This window comes from Capra hircus, chromosome 5 (assembly GCF_001704415.2).
Source record: "Capra hircus breed San Clemente chromosome 5, ASM170441v1, whole genome shotgun sequence".
Lineage (NCBI taxonomy): Eukaryota > Metazoa > Chordata > Mammalia > Artiodactyla > Bovidae > Capra > Capra hircus.
Genome location: NC_030812.1, coordinates 79790268 through 79814067, shown reverse-complemented (window position 1 = coordinate 79814067; position 23800 = coordinate 79790268). Strand labels below are relative to the sequence as shown.

General features: G+C 38.1%; 1 protein-coding gene across 4 annotated transcripts in view; it reads left to right on the top strand.

Moving 5' to 3' along the window:
* CCDC91 (coiled-coil domain containing 91) overlaps positions 1-23800 on the top strand; it is a 412799-nt gene that overhangs the window by 362710 nt on the left and 26289 nt on the right. Inside the window, exon 13 of one of the 4 annotated variants that reach the window (XM_018048368.1) lies at positions 13495-14225. The exons of the other annotated variants lie outside the window; for them this stretch is intronic. Within the exon in view, the coding sequence (XP_017903857.1) occupies positions 13495-13506 (12 nt within the window). The 3' untranslated portion in view covers positions 13507-14225. Of the gene's footprint in view, positions 1-13494; positions 14226-23800 lie in introns of those variants that run through there. 4 annotated transcript variants of the gene reach the window in all.

The following is a 23800-nucleotide window of genomic DNA, read 5'->3' as shown; positions in this document are numbered from 1 at the left end:
ATATATAGTAGTGTGCATATGTCAATCCCAGTCTCCCAGTTAATCCCTCTGTCTCTTATCCTCTGGTAACCATGACTTGGTTTGTACATCCGTGATTTTACTTCTATTTTGTAAATAAGTTCATTGTACCCTTCTCAGGTGGCACTTGTGGTAAAGAACCCACTTGCCAATGCAAGAGAAGTGAAAAACGTGGGTTTGATCCCTAGGTCAGGAAAATCCCCTGGAGAAGGGTATGGCAACCCACTCCAGTATTCTTGCCTGGAGAATCTATGGACAGAGGAGTCTGGTGGGCTACAGCCCATAGGGTTGCAAAGAATCAGATGCAACTGAAGCAACTTAGCACCCATGTTTTAGGTTCCATGTATAAGCAATAATAGATGATATATGTCTTTCTGTGTCTGACTGACTTCACAGAGTATGACAATCTCTAGGTCCATCCATGTTGCTACAAATGGCATTATTTTGTGCTTTTTTTGTTTTTTGGCTGGGTAAATTCCATTGTATATGTATACCACATTTTCTTTATCCATTCCTCTGTTGATGGACATTTAGATTTCTTCCATGTCCTGGCTATTGTAAATAGTACTGCAGTGAACATTGGGGTGCATTATCTTTTTGAATTGTGGTTTTCTCCAGGTATATGCCCAGAAGATGGATTGCTAAGTCATATGGTAGTTCTATTTTAATTTGTTTTTTTTTTTAAATTTTTAAAAACATTTTTTTAATTGAAGAATAGTTGCTTTACAGAATTTTGTTGTTTTCTGTCAAACTTCAACATGAGTCAGCCATAGATATACATATATGCCCTCCCTTTTGAACCTCCCTCCCATCTCCTGCCCCATACCACCCCTCTAGATTGATACAGAGCCCCTGTTTGAGTTTCCTGAGCCATACAACAAATTTCTGTTGGCTGTCTATTTTATGTATGGTAATGATGCTTTTGAACTGTGGTCTTGGAGAAGACTCTTGAGAGTCCCTTGGACTGCAAGGAGATCCAACCAGTCCATTCTGAAGGAGATCAGCCCTGGGATTTCTTTGGAAGGAATGATGCTAAAGCTGAAACTCCAGTACTTTGGCTACCTCATGCAAAGAGTTGACTCAGTGGAAAAGACTCTGATGCTGGGAGGGATTGGGGGCAGGAGGAGAAGGGGACGACAGAGGATGAGATGGCTGGATGGCATCACTGACTCGATGGACGTGAGTCTGAGTGAACTCTGGGAGTTGGTGATGGACAGGGAGGCCTGGCGTGCTGCTATTCATAGGGTCGCAAAGAGTCAGACACGACTGAGTGACTGAACTGAACAATGTAAGTTTCCATGTTACTCTTTGCATACATCTCACCGTCTCCTCCCCTCTCCCCATGTCCATAAGTCTGTTCTGTATGCCTTTTTCTCCATTGCTGCCCTGTAAATAAATTCTTCAGTACCATTTTTCTAGATTTCCGTATTTGTGTGCTAGAATACAATATTTATCTTTCTCTTTCTGACTTATTTTAGTTTTTTAAGGAACTTCTTAGGTTGTGTTTTAAAGAACTGTTCTCCATAGAAGCTGTACTAGTTTACACTCCCACCAAAAGGTGTAGGAGACTTCTCTTTTCTCCCCACCCTGTCCAGCATTTATTGTTTGTAGTTTTTTTTGATGATGGCTATTCTGAACAGTGTGAGATGATACCTCATTGTGTGTAGTTTCTATTTGCATTTCTCTAATAATTAGTAATGTTGAGCATCTTTTCATGTGCTTTTTAGCCAACTGTAGTCTTCTTCGCAGAAATGTAAATTTAAAACTTCTTTCTTTTAAATTTAAATTTATTTATTTTAATTGGAGGCTGATTACTTTACAATATTATGTTGCTTTTGCCATACATCAACATGAATCCGCCACAGGTGTACAGGTGTTCCGCATCCTGAACTGCCCTGCCCCCTCCCTCCCCGTACCATCCTTCTGGGTCATTCCCCATTTTTTCATTGGGCTATATTTATTATTATTATTATATATTAAGCTATATGAGGTGTTTGTATATTTTGAAGATTAAACCCTGTAGTTGCTCATTTTTTACAAATATTTTCTCCTATACTAGTTCAGTTCAGTTCAGTCGCTCAGTCGTGTCCGACTCTTTGCAACCCAATGAATCACAGCACACTAGGCCTCCCTGTCCATCACCAACTCCCGGAGTTCACTCAGATTCACATCCATCGAGTCAGTGATGCCATCCAGCCATCTCATCCTCTGTCGTCCCCTTTTCCTACTGCCCCCAATCCCTTCCAACATCAAAGTCTTTTCCAATGCGTCAACTCTTTGCATGAGGTGGCCAGAGTACTGGAGTTTCAGCTTTAGCATCATTTCTTCCAAAGAAATCCCAGGGCTGATCTCCTTCAGAATAGACTGATTGGATCTCCTTGCAGTCCAAGGGACCCTCAAGAGTCTTCTCCAGCACCACAGTTCAAAAGCATCAATTCTTTGGCACTCAGCCTTCTTCACAGTCCAACTCTCACATCCATACATGACTACTGGAAAAACCATAGCCTTGACTAGACGGACCTTAGTTGGCAAAGTAACGTCTCTGCTTTTGAATATGCTGTCTAGGTTGGTCATAACTTTTTTTCCAAGGAGTGAGCGTCTTTTAATTTCATGGCTGCACTCACCATCTGCAGTGATTCTGGAGCCCAAAAAAATAAAGTCTGATATTGTTTCCCCATCTATTTCCCATGAAGTGATGGGACCGGATATCATGATCTTCGTTTTCTGAATGTTGAGCTTTAAGCCAACCTTTTCACTCTCCGCTTTCACTTTCATCAAGAGGCTTTTTAGCTCCTCTTCACTTTCTGCCATAAGGGTGGTGTCATCTGCATATCTGAGGTTATTGATAGTTCTCCTTGAAATCTTGATTCCAGCTTGTGTTTGTTCCAGTCCAGAGTTTCTCATGATGTACTCTGCATAGAAGTTAAATAAGCAGGGTGACAATATACAGCCTTGACGTACTCCTTTTCCTATTTGGAACCAGTCTGTGGTTCCATGTCCAGTTCTAACTGTTGCTTCCTGACCTGCATACAGATTGCTCAAGAGGCAGGTCAGGTGGTCTGGTATTCCCATCTCTTTCAGAATTTTCCACAGTTTATTGTGATCCACACAGTCAAAGGCTTTGGCATAGTCAATAAAGCAGAAATAGATGTTTTTCTGGAACTCTCTTGCTTTTTCGATGATCCAGCGGATGTTGGCAATTTGATCTCTGGTTCCTCTGCCTTTTCTAAAACCAGCTTGAACATCAGGAAGTTCACAGTTCATGTATTGCTGAAGCCTGGCTTGGAGAATTTTGAGCATTACTTTACTAGCCTGTGAGATGTGTGCAATTGTGCGGTAGTTTGAACATTCTTTGGCATTGCCTTTCTTTGGGATTGGAATGAAAACTGACCTTTTCCAGTCCTGTGCCACTGCTGAGTTTTCCAAATTTGCTGGCATATTGAGTGCAGCACTTTCACAGCATCTCCTATACTAAGTTATGTCTTTTTGTTTATAGTTTTGTTGCACAAGAAGTTTTAAGTTTAAATAGATCCCACTTGTTTACTTTTGTTTTTGTTTTCATTAGATGGGTCAAAAAAAAAAAGATCATGTTGCTATCAAAGAGTTGTTTATATCAAAGAGTGTCTGCCTATGTTTTCCTCTAAGAGTTTTATTGTGTCTAGACTTACAATTAAATACTTAATCCATTTTGAATTTATTTTTGTATATGTTGTTAGGAAGTGTTCTAATTTCATTCCATACATGTAGCCATGTGGTTTTCCCAGCACCACTTATAGAAGAGACTGTTTTTTCTCCATTTATATTCTTGCCATCTTTGTCATAGATTCGGTAACGTAGGTGTATGGTTTATCTCTGGTCCTTCTATTCTGTTGCATTGAGCTACATTTCTGTTTTTGTGCCAGTATGCTGTCTTGATTATTGTAGCTTTATCATATAGTCTTATGTCAGGGAGCCTGATTACTCCAGCTCTTCCTTTCTTTTTCAAGGTTGCTTTGACTATTTGGGGTCTTTTCTGTTTGTGTACAAATGTCTTTCTTTGTCTGGCTTATTTCACTTAGCATAATGTTTTCAAGTCCATCCATGCTATTGCAAATGAAATAACTTCTAAGCAATAGTGATAAACTATAATTTACTTTTCTAGAAAACAGGATTGAAGTAGAACTCATGAGTAAATTCATCAATAAATTAAATACCATATTTATATGACACACAAGTAATAAAAAATTTGTTCTTATTTTCAAGGGCTTATGAGATGATCTGTCAAAAGATATATTTAAAAATTAATGCATTATATGAGGCAGTACAGGATTGTTGTAATACTTAACTCTGCCTGTCATTGCTCTGAGCCTTCAGAAAAAGGACCATCAGGAAAGACTGAAATGTAACAGAAAAGACTATTAGAGACTAGCTCTTCATCTAACCTTGAAGAACTGTGACCAGCAGTACCAATTCCCCATATAATATGAAATCTCCCCTTCTGCCTACTAATAGAATGCCAAGGTTATTTAAGGTAGCACTTTAATGATTTATGACAAACACACAACTCCTCAAATTCCTCTACAAGCCTTTAATGGCCGTGTAACCTAATTCTAGGCACTGTGGTGCCAAAGGGAGTCTATTGTGTGAGAGTTTTAAGAGAGCTATTGTTTTCCTGGTAAAAAGGGACAGACCCCTTTGGCAAGTGTGTGTTTTGCATGTCCTTTCTTTTTTTCCCCACGTAGAGCATAGGCTAATGCCTGAAGGTGCAGTCACCATCTTATAACAAAAGGGAAAAATACATGCTGAAGATAGACAGCATAATAAAAAGCAGAGATATTACTTTATCAAAAAGGTCCAAATAGTCAAAGCTGTGGTTTTTCCAGTAGTCACGTATGGATATGAGAGTTGGACTATAAAGAAAGCTGAGCACTGAAGAGTTAATGCTTTTGAACTGTGGTGTTGGAGAAGACCCTTGAGAGTCCTTGGACTGTAAGGAGATCCAGCCAGTCCATCCTAAATGAAATCAGTCCTGAGTATTTATTGGAAGGACTGATGCTGAAGCTGAAGCTACAATACTTTGGCCACCTGATGTGAAGAACTGACTCATTGGAAAAGACCCTGATGCTGGGAAGAGTGAAGGCAAGAGGAGAAGGGGACGACAGAGGATGAGATGGTTGAATGGCACCCTTGACTTGATGGATATGAGTTTGAGCAAGCTCTGGGAGTTGGTGATAGACAGGGAAGCCTGGTGTGCTGCAGTCCATGGGGTCGCAAAGAGTCAGACATGATTGAGTGACTGAACTGAACTGAAGATAGGTGTGGAGAAAAAGTCTGGTTTCTGGACTCTTTACCAGCTCTGCCCTGTATACCCCCAGGCCTTGATGCATTAAATAATAAAATCTTGTTTAAGCCACTGTTTTTCATTTGTCTGTTGCACACAGTCTGAAGGACGAAAAAGAGTGTTTGAGGTTAGAGTAAGTAAAAAAGTGAAAGAAAAAAAGCATCAAGTCACAGTTAAATTACTAATATGAGAGTACAGTGAAGAGACTGAAGGCCACTAATATGAAGTTTATATTGACTCACTATATTATATTAGTTTATATTGACTCACCATTTATATTTAAATGGACAAATTTCCATAACAATTTTAGGAAAAATTTTTAAATTATTTTCTTTGTTATCATTTATGAATTATCAGAAAAAACTTGGCATTCTTCTGTCCATTTTTCTTAAATGAAGGCAGAATTCCATAGGTCCCTATATTTAAAAGTATTCAATAGTCCATCAGTCAGTTGTAGATTTCTTCGAGCTTTCCCCATTAAAGACCTTAAACTATCATGAAGGATAAGCTATTTCAGTAATTTTTCATGTTTTTCCAACAACTTTACACCACAGAAATGCTCTACTCAGACATCAATTTGTCATCTGCAGGATTGACACATCCAGCATTATTTCAAAGAAATCATATTGCTTGTTTTCTTAGCTGCAATCCAGTAATCTCTGATTTAAACAAAGGACAAGGAAAATTCTCAAAAGTAGCAAAATATATAAGGTAGTGAGTATAGCTTCGGAGAAGGCAATGGCACCACACTCCAGTACTCTTGCCTGGAAAATCCATGGACGGAGGAGCCTGGTAGGCTACAGTCCATGGGGTCGCTAAGAGTTGGACACCACTGAGTGACTTCACTTTCACTTTTTATTTTCATGCCTTAGAGAAGGAAATGGCAACCCACTCCAGTGTTCTTGCCTGGAGAATCCCAGGGACGGGGGAGCCTGGTGGGCTGCCGTCTATGGGGTTGCACAGAGTCAGACACGACTGAAGTGACTTAGCAGCAACAGCAGCAGAGTATAGCTTAATTGTATTCAAACTGAAAAATGTCAATCTCTTTAAGGAGAAAGGTTTAAAATCATGTAGTTTAATAAAAGTAGTTAGCATTCAGTGCATCTCTGGTAGAAGGAACTAGTAGAGTTTCATGTAGAGAAAAGTGGGAGTCACTGAAATCCCTTTTTCTGATCCCCTTGGGAGGAGGGAAAGAATGAATAGGTGCAGCCATACACTGAAGAACATTTCCTCTACTTTCATGGCTGAAATTCAAGTATTCTAAATCTCGTAGCGTGTTTGGAACTAGGGTATAAATTGCAAAATTTGATTGTGATTTAAAAGTACCTGTTGTGATTTAAAAGTACCTGAATTCTTATTATGAGTAAGGTTATTATGAAAAGAATTGGTGTTGAAAATGTCACTTTAGGAATTGAAAAGATTATTGATTGATGAGTTCTATTATGTATATACATTCAGTATCATCCATAATATGTTGAAATCTCTTACAACTATGGTCTTTATACTTCTCTGAGATCTTGGAATTGCCAGCTAGTAGGTTGAGGAAAAAAAGGTGTACAGCTGAGAAGAAAGAATAATCAAAAAACCACCCTGGATCAATTGCTTCTTTACTACAAGAAGATAAAATATTTCCTAGGAAAAGAAATAAATTATATAATCATGAAATATTTTCATGTCTTCTATAAGGTTTTTTCCCCACAGGAAAGTTTTGAGCCTGTTATTAAATTGTATGTGATGAAATGCTTATGTCACTTAAAAGATTCTTATGCATATCTTTCATTCATCGTTTATAGGTCAAGAAAAATTACTGTCTGGCCAGTAACTGACAAATGAAGTTTGCCAGAAAAACAGCTACTCTGTAGCTATAACTTAATCAGCAGAGATCATTTTGGAGTTGCCGTTTCTATTTTAGAAACTTGCATGGTGACAAATGGATAATAGTACTGTGTGTGTGTTTTTAGTCACTCAGTCATGTCCTACTCTTTACAACCCCATGGAGTGTAGCCCACCAGGCTCCTCTATCCATGGAACTCTTCAGGCAAGAATACATAGCGGGTTGCCATTTCCTACTCTAGGAGACCCTCCTAGACCAGGGATTGAACCCACATCTCCTGCTTTGGCAGGTGAGTTCTTTACCACTGTGCCATCAGTTCAGTTCAGTCGCTCAGTCATGTCCAACTCTTTGCGACCCCGTGAACTGCAGCACACCAGGCCTCCCTGTCCATCACCAACTCCCGGAGTTCACTCAAACTCATGTCCATCAAGTCGGTGATGCCATCCAGCCATCTCATCCTCTGTTGTCCCCTTCTCCTCCTGTCCCCAATCCCTCCCAGCATCAGGGTCTTTTCCAATGAGTCAACTCTTCGCATGAGGTGGCCAGAGTACTGGAGTTTCAGCTTTAGCATCATTCCTTCCAAAGAACACCCAGGACTGATATCCTTCAGAATGGACTGGTTAGATCTCCTTGCAGTCCAAGGGACTCTCAAGAGTCTTCTCCAACACCACAGTTCAGAAGCATCAATTCTTCTGCACTCAGCTTTCTTCACAGTCCAACTCTCACATCCATACATGACCACTGGAGAAACCATAGCCTTGACTAGATGGACCTTTGTTGGCAAAGTAATGTCTCTGCTTTTGAATATGCTGTCTAGGTTGGTCATAACTTTCCTTCCCAGGAGTAAGCCTCTTTTAATTTCATGGCTGCAGTCACCATCTGCAGTGATTTTGGAGCCCCCCAAAATAAAAGTCTGACACTGTTTCCACTGTTTCCCCATCTGTTTCCCATTAAGTGATGGGACCATAGGACAACCGAAATTATAGGCATCATAACTGTTAAAAGCTGCTTCAGTGTTACTGAAAATAAGAAGTGTTACTCATTGCAGCATCTGCTAATGGGCTTCTTTCCTCATTTTATCTTTAAAGAAAAAAGATGACATTTGTCTTAATTATTCAGCAAGGATCAAAGAGTCTTTGATTTTCTTATGCATGTATTTAGTTTTTCTAGATTTCTTTGCTTAAAGAATTGTTACTGAATCAGATGATCTGGGATGTGGGAAACGCTAATGGAGCACTGAACTTTATATACCAGATTATGGAAAAGAACGTATTTTTGTGCCCTGCACTGAAGTGCCGTTTTATTGGCTTCTTCGTATAACAACACAGCTGATGGAAGCATGGCCTTGGAAGAGTTATTCTGGGAAGTGAACACGATAGCAACTCAGAGAATTGCCATTCTATCTTCCCACAGTGAAAAATGAAATGAATCAAAGCATCTGTAAAGCATAAACCAAAGTGATTATTCATTTCTTTCCTTGTTTAAGAAACATGCTGTACACTCCTGCTGAAGTCCTCGCCTCCAACCCCAATGCCAGTAATTGCAGATTCAGATTTACCACAACAGAGTCTGACCCAGAGCTATACCCAAAGAGCAACCACATCCAAGACACAGAAGGAAAGCCAAAAATAATGAAAGGCTCTATATCTGAAAAGATTCTTATTTAAGATCTCAGGTGAGCCTATAGAATTATGGACCCAGGCAATCAGACATCAGTCAGACATGCAGTTTCTTTTCATTTGCCTTGTATTTCTTGAAGTCCTACCAAGAAGTGCTCCAACGGAGAGCAAATAGAGATGACTGCTTAAACAGCACCTTTGCTCCACAGGAAAATTTTCTTTAGGTAAATAGTCTTCAAGACTTATATAGATTTCACTGTGCATAAATATGTAATAAGGCTAAAACCAAAAGGCAAATGAATGATTAAACATATTTCTGAAGGCAGAGAAAATTAACTAAATCATATTTGTATCTAATAATCACATATTAATTAAATTATCTCTTTGGTGTTTGGTGCTGGTGTGATATATAGCACCTACATATCTGCACAGTTCTTTGGTTACAAGCAATACAACTGAATCAGGCTAACTTTGGAATAAGGGAGTTTGTTGAAAGGATATCCAAAGCTTGGAGAATTGTTGAAAGGCTGTACCTTAGACTTAGAAATGGGCAAAAGAAACAAGTCATCTTTGGAAATTCAGAGGCAACAACATTAACAGTGGTGTCACAACTTAAGAAAAGCAAACTGGGTAGTGTACCATTACTAGATGAGGACAAAACTAACTATATTCTGTGTGTGTGTGTGTGTGTGTGTGTGTGTGTGTGTGTGTGTGTGTTAGTTTGGCTTACATGCCAGCCCTCTGGCTAGTTAAAGGCAAATTTTCTTATTACAGACCATCAGACTGTACCCCATTGGAAAGAATTAATACTCAAATGAAATCTCTCAGAGGTTAAAAGACCACCAAAAGAGACTTTTTAGCAAACGGTATACATAAGTATATTAAATCCACCAGTAGTCTTGTATAAAAGAATAAGTAGCTAGGTATTATCCAGATGAAAATATTTAGCCGCCATGGGTTGAATCTTGAAGTCTGAGAGGATGAAGTTGGTGTTTAGATAGGAAAAAGAAAAAATGGTTTCTGTGAAAGCTTGTCATGCTTCTTAACAAATTTTCTAATTCCATTCACAAAATTAGACTTTAATAACTAGTTGGATAATGACTTGTTTCATAAATTTATTGAGCCTGTTTTCTGTGCATAATTCTTTGGATAATGTAAAGAAAGATGAGGTAATTATTTTTCACCCCAGAGGAACACAACATGAAGACTGCCTGTCTTGTGAGGTCTACCTTAGGATATGGGCTGGGAAGAAAGCCTCAGTATGTCTAAAAGGGAAGGGATTCTTGATTTCTACCACCTGTCTTCTACCAGATTTTCTCCTTCCGAGGTCTTTCTCATCTTAGCAAATGGCACAGTCACTCAAACCAAAATACTGGGAGTCATCCTCTTTCCTCAGTTCACGTAGATTTCCAAGACTTCAAATAATGCTGATTTCATCAAGTTTTCACCTCCTCTCCATCTCATCCTCTCTAATCCAAGCTGATAGCGTCTTTCAGCAGGTCAGATATGCTGCAGAGTATCTCCTCCATCTCCGCAACTGTGTCGTAAGACCAAGCCTGCTTCTATTCCTCTGCCCCCTTCCTCGCTGCACTGTATTGTCCATCCAGCATCCCAGATCTGTCTTCTCAAAGCGTAAATGTGATCATCACATTATAATGCTTGAAATCTTCCAAAGTTCTCCTAAATGTTATCTGTTCAGAAAGGCCATCCCTTAGCCATTCTAGCTAAAATCACTCCATACATTCTTCTCCGCACCTGCCATACCTCATCCCCTGCACCCCCACCCAGGACTTATTTTTATCTCTTAGCACTTAAGAGTAACTGAAATGATCCTACTGTTTTAAATGGTCCTGTTTCCCCTAAAGAATAATAATGTGCTTTAAAAGAAAAAAAGCCAAATGTTCCAGTAGATACCCTATTTTGTAGGCATTCAGTAAATATTTGCTGAATAAATGAGTGATGGTCACAGCAGGGACTGAGCCAGGGGTGATTCCTCTTACTGAAGTAGTTGTTCTATTCAGTAAGGTCTGAGAAAAACCCGTACTTACTTTGCTAACTTTGTTTTACGAAAGGTGCCTTCAATGTGTCTGCATCTCACATGTCAATTTTATGTTGGGGAAAAAAAAAAGGGTGCTGTGGTCCCTTGCTGCATTTTCTGCTGCGATCAGTCTTCTGTCTCCACCGAGCCATGAGCATTTCTTGTTACTGGCAGATGAACATGCTTTTTGGCCATGAGAAAATAATAAAAGGTTCTTAGTTCTAGGGCATTCTAAGATTTTTCATAATGTTTTCAGTGCAGTTACCTCCATTCTTTCATTTAATGGAAATAGCTCTGAATGTCATTAAAAATACAGGTGTTTGTGACTAGATGGATTTCAGTACTTAACATCTTGTGTCAATCTTGTTTTTTAAATCCCACTGCCAACCACTGTGGCCTGGTCGGACCACCCATATTTGAGTTTCTGTGATGCATTCTTTTATGAATAGGGCCTTTTTTCCCTATTGGATTTTCCTACCTATCGACAAATGACTGTTTTCTACTTGCAAGGGAAAAGATACTACACTGAGCGAATTTATACTCCCAGATCAATTTGAATTTCTTGTCAGATTTTTTTTCTTTTCCTAATGTGATTTCCTTAAATCAGTAGAAATAATATTCTCTAAAGCTCTAGAATCTGATTTCAAAGAGGAAGAAGTATAATCCAGAATAACAGCAGAAGGAATGTGGATATAGAGAACTCAGAATTAACCCCAGTTCCTCCCCATTTTCTGCATTCCCTTTTTCAATGCCCTTGGCTCTATCAAGCCAGATGTATTTTCTGAGGCCAGCTAGCTGTCTAGCACTCTAAAAGATAGTGTGGGATAAAGCAGGGGTTTGCCAAACATGATCAGCTTGCTGCGTATTTTTAATAAAGTTTTATTGGAACATAGCTACATCCATTTGTTTGCATATTATCTATGGCTGTTTGTGTGATACAAGAGCAGAGTTGAATAATTATGACTGAGACATATGGCCTGAAAAGCCTGAAATATTTACTGTCTAGACTTCTGCAAAAAATATTTGCCAGCCCCTGGTATATAAAGAGGGAATTCCCTGGTGGTCCAGTTACTCCCATTCTCATAGAGTTTATGAACTGATTGAATTGGTTGTTATCACATGGAATAATTGGCAAACAGTAAATGACAAATTGAATGATACTAAGGAGAATAGGTACCACAGAATGGTTATTGATTGGCAGATAAATCTCATCTATAGTGAAGCGATTATTTAAGCATGCTGAAGTATGGAAAGCTTCCTTGTAATTACTTTCCCCTGTTACTCTGTGCTTTTCTTTGTTGAGTCCCAGATATGCTATAACAGTCAAAGACATTCACAGCATCATTGTCAAAACTTCTCCCAGAAGTATGTCCTCCATCATTCCCCCAAAGAAGTGAGTTGGAGAAATAGAATCTTAAGGCTGCAGCATTGTTTAGAACCTCGCCTCGCATATTATAGATCCTCAGCTATGCTTGAAAAAGTGAAAGAACCTCCAAATGATAAAGGAGGTAAATTCTGTGCAAGTAATAGCTAATCTTATTGACTATTCAGAATGTGCCGCCTTAGAATGGTGTTTCTCAGCAAGAAAGCTCCTACGTTTTTAATAATTAAACAGTAGTGGGCATGTAACCCACTTAGCTCAGAGCCTGACACCTGGCACATTACAAGTGCTTAGTTAGTCTTTACTGTCAATATTTAGAGTAAATTGAATAGTTTATTTCAGACAGTATTATGATAATTATGCTGATGAAAGTAAGGAAAGCATATGTTAGCCCTTGATTGCATCACCCTCTCAGTTAAGAAAACATTTGTACTTAGGAAGTGCGTAACAAAGTGATTCACAGTAATGTAAAATTAGCTGTTTCATCAGTGTAGAGAAGACTGTCTTTTGATTTGGTTGTGCTGATTATCAGTAATAGCCCTTTAATATTTTTTAAATATCAAGAGAAATTAACTAGAGTAGATGAAGCTGTATCTACTCAGCTGCTTCTCTTTATAAAAACCTTTTATTTTAGTTTAATGTAAATTCTAAGGCTACCACTCAATGAATTTTCACAAAGGAAGCACACTTGTGTAACCAGAACGTTAGTCAAGCAGAAAACTGCCAGCATCTCAGACACCCCGGCCTCCTTCCAGTCACTGCTACTCCCCCAAAGGGAAACTTCTTCCTTAGGAACTTACATTCTAAAGACAAATGGAGGAGATGTTAGCACATTCTTTTAATAAGCCCACAGACTCATCTAGACCCTTTGAGAATAATCTGACATTTTAAGAAGAGAATAGTCTTCAGACACTAAAGTATTTCATGCTAAACATGTCAAAGTCCTTTTTACACCATCCCCAAGTGTGCTTTGGCATGTTTCATATGAAAGCCTTCAGGGGCAGACAATTATTTTCCCTTTTTAAAATAGAGAAGAAGGAAGGGTTTAATTGTATTAAAAAGTTCATGATTAAAAAAGCAATAGCAATAATCAGTCTGTTGTGGCTTCACTAGAATAGCTATTAGTCAGTCATGCAAACTTCACCAGACATGGAGATATGGAAAGTGAATTGGAAAGAGTCTGTTCTGCTCTTATCTCATGCATTCAGGTAATTTTAACTTTTTATATTTTTCACTAATGTCTGAATAGAATTCATGTATCCCCCTCCTCTTTCTCTGTTTCAGAGGCCATGCTGATCGACACTGACAATTAATTAGGTGCTCTGAATTATATATGAATATCCTATCCAAGAAAATGCTTTGAAAGATATCCAGTTTCCTATTTCTTAGAGTTATTTCCCCATCCTAATTTTTCTGTGTTTTGCTTCATGTTATATGTTTTTAAATTACTTAGAACAAACAAACATAAACAGAAGGTCATTACAATTCTTGTTCCCAAATGTTTAGTTTGGCATCTGATGCAAGGCCTCAATTGCAGGCTGGAGTGCCAGAAGCTTGAGCTGAAGACACGAATGTGGTGCACAGACATGATTCGAATTCGACAGAGTGTTTATATTTTCCCAAGGGCCTCATTAACAAGAGTTAAGCCCTAAGCCCTGTTACTACCAATATATCTTAACAGGTTAACTTTTCTGATTTGTGAAGTAGAGTATCATCTTACATATATACATCTTTAAACAAGCTCCTCTTCCCTTTCAACTGCCCTGTAAGCTACTACAGAAAGTTTAACACTCAGTCCCTACCACATTTGAAAATGTGTTTTGTTAAATATCCCTTAGCACATAGTCACCCAAGTAGAGTTCTATTTTTTGGTAGTTTCAAAGTTAGAATCAACCTAAATGTCCATCCACAGGGAACTGATTAAATGAATTATATTATGATAGAATATCGTGTGTCTGCTAAAGCAAATCTACATTTGTTGATATGATTGTAAAACCTCCTGGATCATATGATCCTGTATATATAAACATATTTTGCTGTATGCCTCTGTGTGAGTATTGTACTAGAAAATATATTTTAATAAACAAAAGGAAAAAGTGATCGATGGTCTTCTCTGGGAGGTGTGTTAGGAGAGATTTTGCTTCCTGCTATATCCTGCTTTGTTTAAATATATGATATATTGATTATATCTTAGTTTTAAAAAGAAAAAACAAGTTTAAGTAGAGTGTTGTCTGTTTTTTATATGTCCATTATTTCAACCCTTGTTCTTTACATTTTAAAAGTATATTCACAATCCTCTTTGGCTAAAACAGGTTTGACTTGAGTGTCCAGCTGGAGAAGGCTGGAGTTTTGGTTTCCCATTTGATCCATGTCATGCTTAGAGAAAGATGCTGACCAATGAAGTCAGTACCAAAACTGACAGTGGTATTGGGGTTGTAGAGAGTTCTTTAGCTCAGTTTCCTACCCATTATCTGGGTGTGTTTTGTGGTTTTTATAGGATTAGAAACAATTTACATTGAGGCTTCAGGAGCATTTTCATGCTGCTCAACTCACGGAGCAATATAAACCCACAGGACTAAGAATGGGCTTTCTGTGAAGTTAATAGGGTAAGATGAGTACAAGCACCTGGTTCCCTTCTTGTTTCCTATTTGCTAAGGAAGGCAAGTAGATAGTGGGGTCAGAAACATATGTGTAGGCAAGGGCATAGTTTTCAAGGAGATATGGTATGATATGATTTTGAGGATGTTGCTGAAACTTTTTAAGAAGAAAGGCAAGTTCAGTTGCAAGTGATTTGTGGAAATAAACCAGTGAGGAAAATAATTTGTCTCTTCAATATATTATGCCATCACTATTTGCCTAATCCTCCATATTTATTTCTTGACCTTGATTTTTCCTGTGTTTGTAGTCTGATAAAGATTATTCTTCCTGAACACAATTCAGAGGCCTACGATACCTCTTGTAATTTAGGTAAATGTTTACGTCCTTCAACAGTCACCTGAACTGGAGGTAGAAGTAACACCCTCAAGAAATTGAGCGTGATAAATAGCATCCAGGTAGCTCCTGTGTTGGGTTATATTCATCAAAAAAGGCCACAGTAGTGTTTCCAGGCCAACATTCTCCTGTCATTCCCCTCAGTCTGAGGCTGAACTTTGCGAATGCCTCAGCAAATAGAATGTGGTGGATATGTGTCTGTGCATGCTAAATTGCTTCCGTTGTGTCTGACTCCCTGTGATCCTATGGACTGTAGCTTGCCATGTTCCTCTGTCCATGAGATTTCCCAGTCAAGAATACTGGAGTGGGTTGCCATGCCTGCCCCAAGGGGATCTTCCTGACCCAGGGATCAAACCTGCATCTCTTATATCTCCTGCATTTGGCAGGTGGATTCTTTATCACTGTTGCCACCTGGGAAGCCCGTGATGGATATGACACTATGTAATTTCAAGGCTAGATAAGGCAATAAGGCTACCACCTATACCTTTTTCTTTCTTGAAACACTAACTTGTGAAATCTGGCCACCTAGCAGTGACAAAATTGAAAGTAGCCTATGTGGGGGGACCAGCATCAACCATCAAATATGAGAGTGATTGAGTCCTCAGGTGTGCTAGCTCCTGGCCTTCAAGTTTTCCAGCTGAGATCCCAAACATTAAGGAAAAAGAAGCTGTCCAGCTGCACCATATTCCGATTCCTAACTCACAAAATTAATGAGCATGATCAATGGTTGTTTTATACCACTAAATTTTATGATGATATTAATAACTGGTACTGGGCCACTTCTAAATATTAAAATCTTGAAAATTTTGAAAATGTATGACAGTATTTTTTTTCTAAACTGTAACTGCTAAAATAAATGAGTAATTATTTTTTTCTCTTTTTGTTCTTTATTCAATAAATTCATCAAACATTTAGTCAACACCTCGTATGCCAGGTACTATTTTAGATGTTGTAGATACAAAAGTAAATATATAAGAATGCCTATTTCCCTTAGGATTTTCTAGGGGGCTTATATTTTAATGGGGTACGAGACTGACAATAAGTACATGTATAAGTGCATGTATTTTGGTGGAATCAAGCTGGAATCAAGATTGCTGGGAGAAATATCAATAACCCCAGATACACAGATGACACTACCCTTATGGCAGAAAGCAAAGAGAACCAAAGAGCCTCTTAATGAAAGTGGAAGAGCAGACTGGGCTTAAAATCAACATTCAAAAAACGAAGATCATGGCATCTGGTCCCATCACTTCATGGCAAATAGATGGGGAAACAATGGAAACAGTGAGAGACTATTTTTGAGGGCTCCAGAATCACTGCAGATGGTGACTGCAACCATGAAATTAAAAGACACTTGCTCCTTGGAAGAAAAACTATGACCAACCTAGACAGCATATTAAAAAGCAGAGACATTACTTTGCTGACAAAGGTCCATCTAGTCAAAGCTATGGTTTTTCCAGCAGTCATGTATGGATGTGAGAGTTGGACTATAAAGAAAGCTGAGCGCCAAAGAATTGATGCTTTTGAACTGTGGTGTTGGAGACAACTCTTGAGAGTCCCTTGGACAGCAAGGAGTTCAAACCAGTCAATCCTAAAGGAAATCAGTCCTGAATATTCATTGGAAGGACTGATGCTGAAGCTGAAGCTACAATACTTTGGCCACTTGATGCAAAGAACTGACTCTTTTGAAAAGCCCCTGATGCTGGGAAAGATTGAAGGCAGGAGGGAGAAGGAGATGACAGAGGATTAGATGGTTGGATGACATCACCAACTTGATGGATATGAGTTTGAACAGGCTCTGGCAGTTGGTGATGGACAGGGAAGTCTGGCATGCTGCAGTCCACAGGGTCACAAAGAGCTGGGCAGGACTTGAGCAACTGAACTGATAATATTTGGGGATGATAAATGTCATGAAGAAGGATCAGGAGTTATTGATGCAAATGAGTAGGGGTGCTCTTTTAAAGTGAGTGAGAGCAGCCCTCAGTGATGAACTGAGTTGGCATTGAAGAATAGACATGAATATAGAGAGTGATCAAGTCATGCAACTGTCTAGGAGAAGAACATTCCAGATAAAACACCAAGAGCAGTGGGCTGATGTAGAAGACTGCTTGGTTGTATTTGAGAATATGTAAGAAAGACAGGATGCTTAAAGCAAAATGCGCAGCAGGAAGATGGTTAGAAAGTGCAGTTTGAAGTGTTTGCCCAAAAGAAAACTGAAAAAAGTGATTTACATTAAGGTGTGACTGATCTCTATCAAGTGCTATCATGGACTTATAATTGAGCAGTCCTTAATTAATGTTATCTCTGATGACCTAACAGTGAAAGGACTTCAGAAATTGTAATTTAAACTCTGAAAAGGCTCAATGAATTTTAATTGTTAAATGCATATTTTCAGAGAAGTAAAATGGAATGGTCACTGTTGAGCATAACATATATTGCTAGGGTAAAAACAGTAGGGAACACTGGGTGAATATAAAAGTTTAAAGAGAGAGGAAGAACAATGTAAAATTTCCAGATTTTAGAGAAGAGTATGCTTATATACTTTTTAAATGAGCTTTTAATTATAGTAAAATTCTATATTAAAATATTTTCATTGAGTCTCTTTTTCACATTTTGAGAGTTGTGAAATTGCACCTGGCTTATTCATACTCAAAATCAGGCACCTGCAATCTCTTAATTAGGAGCAAGTTTCCAAAACAAATAATCCTTATTTTTACATTAAATTTGTTCACTTCATTTTCTGTCAATAGTTTGCTTGCCTATAAAATATAAACTATGTTTTAAATATTTTCTTCAAGATTAATTTTTGTGACTTTATCCTTTAATCAAGTAATTTATGTCAATTTTCTAGTAAGTCACACTTTAAGTGGTTGTTGTTGATAACTATCATTTTGATATTTTGATTATCTGATAAGCACACTCCTCAATTCTATTCATACTTTCCCTTTTTGCATTACCAAAGACTATTTTGAGGTGGATGTAACTAAAAATTATGTGGTTCCCTTTGTAATGACTCAAGAATACAGAAAATTTAGCCACTGAAGTGATCCTTAATTATTTATTTATTCATTCATTCATTCATAGTGCTCCCCCTCCCCACCATTTATTTTTTTATTATTAAATAGCCAAATAATGAGAACCAGATTTTGAAATGTTGCTTTGCTGTGATTTTTTTTTCCAAACTTTATTTGAAATGTGTTTCCTTTTTTTTGTTTGTTTTTTTTTCTTTTTTTTTATTTTTATTATTATTTTTTTTTAATTTTAAAATCTTTAATTCTTACATGCATTCCCAAACATGAACCCCCCTCCCACCTCCCTCCCCACAACATCTCTCTGGGTCATCCCCATGCACCAGCCCCAAGCATGCTGCACCCTACGTTAGACATGGACTGGCGATTCAATTCTTTTTTTTTTTTTTAATTTATTTTTTTATTTTTTAAATTTTAAAATCTTTAATTCTTACATGCGTTCCCAAACATGAACCCCCCTCCCACCTCCCTCCCCACAACATCTCTCTGGGTCATCCCCATGCACCAGCCCCAAGCAAGCTGCACCCTACGTCAGACATGGACTGGCGATTCAATTCTTACATGACAGTATACATGTTAGAATTCCCATTCTCCCAAATCATCCCACCCTCTCCCTCTCCCTCTGAGTCCAAAAGTCCATTATACACATCTGTGTCTTTTTTCCTGCCTTGCATACAGGGTCGTCATTGCCATCTTCCTAAATTCCATATATATGTGTTAGTATACTGTATTGGTGTTTTTCTTTCTGGCTTACTTCACTCTGTATAATTGGCTCCAGTTTCATCCATCTCATCAATCAATGGAACAAAATAGAAAGCCCAGAGATAAATCCACACGCATATGGACACCTTATCTTTGACAAAGGAGGCAAGAATATACAATGGAGTAAAGACAATCTCTTTAACAAGTGGTGCTGGGAAAACTGGTCAACCTCTTGTAAAAGAATGAAACTAGATCACTTTCTAACACCGTACACAAAAATAAACTCAAAATGGATTAAAGATCTAAATGTAAGATCAGAAACTATAAAACTCCTAGAGGAGAACGTAGGCAAAACACTCTCAGACATAAATCACAGCAGGATCCTCTATGATCCTCCTCCCAGAATTCTGGAAATAAAAGCAAAAATAAACAAATGGGATCTAATTAAAATTAAAAGCTTCTGCACAACGAAGGAAAATATAAGCAAGGTGAAAAGACAGCCTTCTGAATGGGAGAAAATAATAGCAAATGAAGCAACTGACAAACAACTAATCTCAAAAATATACAAGCAACTTATGCAGCTCAATTCCAGAAAAATAAACGACGCAATCAAAAAATGGGCCAAAGAACTAAATAGACATTTCTCCAAAGAAGACATTCGGATGGCTAACAAACACATGAAAAGATGCTCCACATCACTCATTATTAGAGAAATGCAAATCAAAACCACAATGAGATACCACTTCACACCAGTCAGAATGGCTGCGATCCAAAAATCTGCAAGCAATAGATGCTGGAGAGGGTGTGGAGAAAAGGGAACCCTCCTACACTGTTGGTGGGAATGCAAACTAGTACAGCCACTATGGAGAACAGTGTGGAGATTCCTTAAAAAATTGCAAGTAGAACTACCTTATGACCCAGCAATCCCACTGCTGGGCATACACACCGAGGAAACCAGAATTGAAAGAGACACATGTACCCCAATGTTCATCGCAGCACTGTTTATAATAGCCAGGACATGGAAACAACCTAGATGTCCATCAGCAGATGAATGGATAAGAAAGCTGTGGTACATATACACAATGGAGTATTACTCAGCCGTTAAAATGAAATGTGTTTCCTTAACCCTCCCAACAGCTTCACTATTTGATTTGGACAACAGAAGTACTTTGTAGTCTTCAGCATGTGTAGATATCTTGAAATAATTTTCTAATTAAATGTTTTCTTCATTTTTCCTATACTTTCATGTATGTTAGCAACAATGCATAGCTGGTGGCTCAGATGGTAAAGAGTCTGCCTGCAGTGCAGGAGACCTGGTTTGATCCTTGGGTCGGGAAGATTCCCTTGGAGAAGGAAATGGCAACCCACTCCAGTATCTTTGCCTGGAAAAATCCATGGATGGAGGAGCCTGGCAAGCTACAGGCCATGCGGTCGCAAAGATTCGGACACGACTGAGCGGCTTCACTTTCATGTATTTTAGAATCTGAATAGTCCTTTACACTGTTATTTATTCTCCCTATATAATTTACTAAAGTTGATTTAAAAAGATAACCTCCCCACAAATACTATTTTCATTAAATATTCATCTTCTATCACAAAGTATTGGACATTAACTCAGCACGACAGCATGAGTTTAGACTCTGGAGCCAAGAACTTGTATGTTCTGAATATAGTTTACTGCCAGTCCTCAGATACAGAACTCTTTGATGTTCTAATTTCCTCATCTGTAAAATAAGAGTGACGATCAGAATTGTCAGTACTTAGTTTCCATTCTACTTTTGAGACTTCTTTTGAAACTACTAAATTTACCTGATGAAATCAATATCTTGTACAACTTTGTACAATTCTTTTTGTGTAACAACAGTTTTAGTACAAGGAACCTTGTGGAGTGATCATCAAATAGTGGGATGAAGTCCCTCAAGGAAATGAAATGCCAGTCAGCTTTCTTTGCTTTCCAGGACTTCATCCCTCTTTGATGATTGCTCCACGTGGTCCCTGATTCAAACCAATCAGTTGTGACTTTGTTCCCTATCTACAGGATACATGTAAAATCTATTTGTAACACGCCCCCAAAGAACTCAATTCTTCTGTTGACTTTAACTGAGCAAGACTCCATACATGTCTTTTCTTAACTGTGGTTCAATATTCCTTAAAATATGAATACCAGATTGGTAATTTTGGCAGTAATTTATGAACTAATGAACTCTTGGCAATCCCAGCTTTAATGCCACCTCTGAGGAAGATTACTTCTGCAGAGGTCTCTAATATCTGCATTAGTATAGTGGTCTTCCTCCCTAAACAGTATCCCTACACATTCTCATTTCTCTCTGAGCTCACAACATAGGTAATTCTGGACACATAATTCATTTTTATGTAAAGCTCTCCAATCACTGAAAGGTCTACTTTTTTGTTAAAAATTGTACTTATTGTATACATACTCAACATAAATTTTAAAATATACTTCAGTGTTTGAATAAATGAAGAACTATATAGATTTATCTTTTTAGTAGTTTTAGGTTTATAACAAAATTGAGAGGAAGATAAGAGATTTACCATATACTCTCTGCCCCCAGAGATGCACCATCTCCCCTGTTATCAGCGTCCCCCACAGGTTAGTACATTTGTTACAACTGGTGGACACACATTAACACATCACAATCACTCAGAATCCACAGTTTAGACTAGGATTCATCCTTTGTATTGTACATTCCATAAGTTTTGACAAATATATAATGATATATGCATGCTAAGTCACTTCAATCATGTCCGACTCTTTGTGACCCTATGGACTGTAGCCTCCCAGTCTCCTCTGTCTGTGGTGATTCTCCAAGCAAGAATACTGAGTTTCCATGCCCTCCTCCAGAGGATCTTCCCGACCCAGGGATCGAACCCGCATCCTGGCATTATAACATCATACAGGGATCAAACTCATGACCTGCCACCCTATAACATCATACAGTTTATGTTTACTGTCCTAAAAATCCTTTGTGCTCTGCCTATTCAACACCTCCTACTCTACCCCGACCACCAGTGATCTTTTTACTGTCTGTGGTTTTTCCTTTTCCAAAATGTCATATAATTGGAATCATATGTAACCTCTTCAGATTGGCTTCTTTCTCTTATTATTAGGCATTTATGGCTTCCCAGGTGCCACTAGTGGTAAAGTGTGTTGCCTTCCAGTGCAAGAGACATGAGAGATGCAGGTTCAGTCCCTGGGTCAGGAAGATCCCCTGGAGAAGGGAATGGCAAACCACTCCAGTATTCTTGCCTTGTAGAACCCGATGAACTGAGGAACTTGGCAGACTACAGGCTCTGGGGTTGCAAAGAGTCAGACATGACTGAAGCTCCTTAGCACACAGCACAGGCACTTAACTTTCCTCCATGGCTTTTCATGGTTTGATCACTCATTTCTTTTTTTGTGCTGATTAATATTTCATTGTCTGGATATACTACAGCTTACCCATTCACCTGTTGGGGGACATCATAGTTGTTCCCAAATTTGGGCAGTTATGAAGAAAGCTGCTATAAACATTCACATTTAGGTTTTTCTGTATGGACATAAATTTTCAACTCCTTTGGTAAATACCAGGGAGCACAATTTCTGAACCCTATAGTAAGAATATGTTTAGTTTTAAAAGAAACCACCAAATTGTTTTCCAAAGTGGCTGGACCATTTTGCATTCCCACCAGCAGTGAATGAGAGTTGCTCCATATCCTCACTAGCATTTAGAGATGTAAATTTTCCAGATTTTGGTCATTCTAATAGGTATGTAGGGGTATGTCATTTTAATATGTACTTTTCTGAAGGCATATGATATTGAGCATCTCTTCATATGTATGTTTGCCATCTATTTATCATTCCATCTTTATTATAAAACAAAGATTTTTATCTTCCTTTCAATCTGTATAGCTTTTATTTTGCTTTCTTGGCTTATTGCATTAGCAAGGACTTCTGTTATGATGTTGAAAGTGTGGTTAAGAAGAGGACATCCTTGCCTTGCACCTGATCTTAGTGGGAAAGCTTTGAATTTATCACCTAAAGTATAATGTTAGCTCAAGGTTTATTGCGAATAGTCTTTATGAAGTGAAGAAAGTTTCCCTCCTTCCTAGTTTGCTGAGGGATTTTATTGTGTGTGTTAAATTTTGTCAAGTCATTTTCTGCATCTATTTATATGATCATGTGGTTTTTCTTATTTATCTTGTTGATGTGATGATTACTTAATTTTTGAATGTTGAACTAGCCTTGCATACTTGAGATAAAACCTACTTTGTCATTGTATATAATTCTTTTTATACTTTTTTGGGTTGATTTGCTAGTATTTTATCAAGGATTTTTTTCATCTGTGTTCATGAGAGATGTCTGTAGTTTTCTGTTCATGTCTTTGTTTGGTGTTGGTATTAGAGTAATGTTGGCCACATAGAATGAATTAGGAAACATTCTGCTTCTCTCCTCTGATTCCATATAGCTTTTGACTGCTAGATTTTCATAGAAAAATTAGTGAGACCAGCTTCTACTCAGAGCACATGATTTGATATTTAGTTTAGCATACTTAACATTTAACATATATTTAATATATATGGTTATATTCAGAGTCACTATCTTGGCATTTCCTGAAGATTTTAAACTCCATAGTGTCTTTTACTTACAGAAATCTAGATATATATCAGCAAAATTATCTTCTTTCATCCAAGCGTAGTGATATCTCTATAGTAAATGAGGTGGTAAGCCATTTGGATAGGTCATACCTATGGAATTTCTCTATGATAATAGTCTGCATTTGTTTTACCACACACCATTTAGATTACTTGATCCTTCTATTTCCTTGTATAATGTCATTTGTTTACATCAGAACACAAGAAGAAAGAGT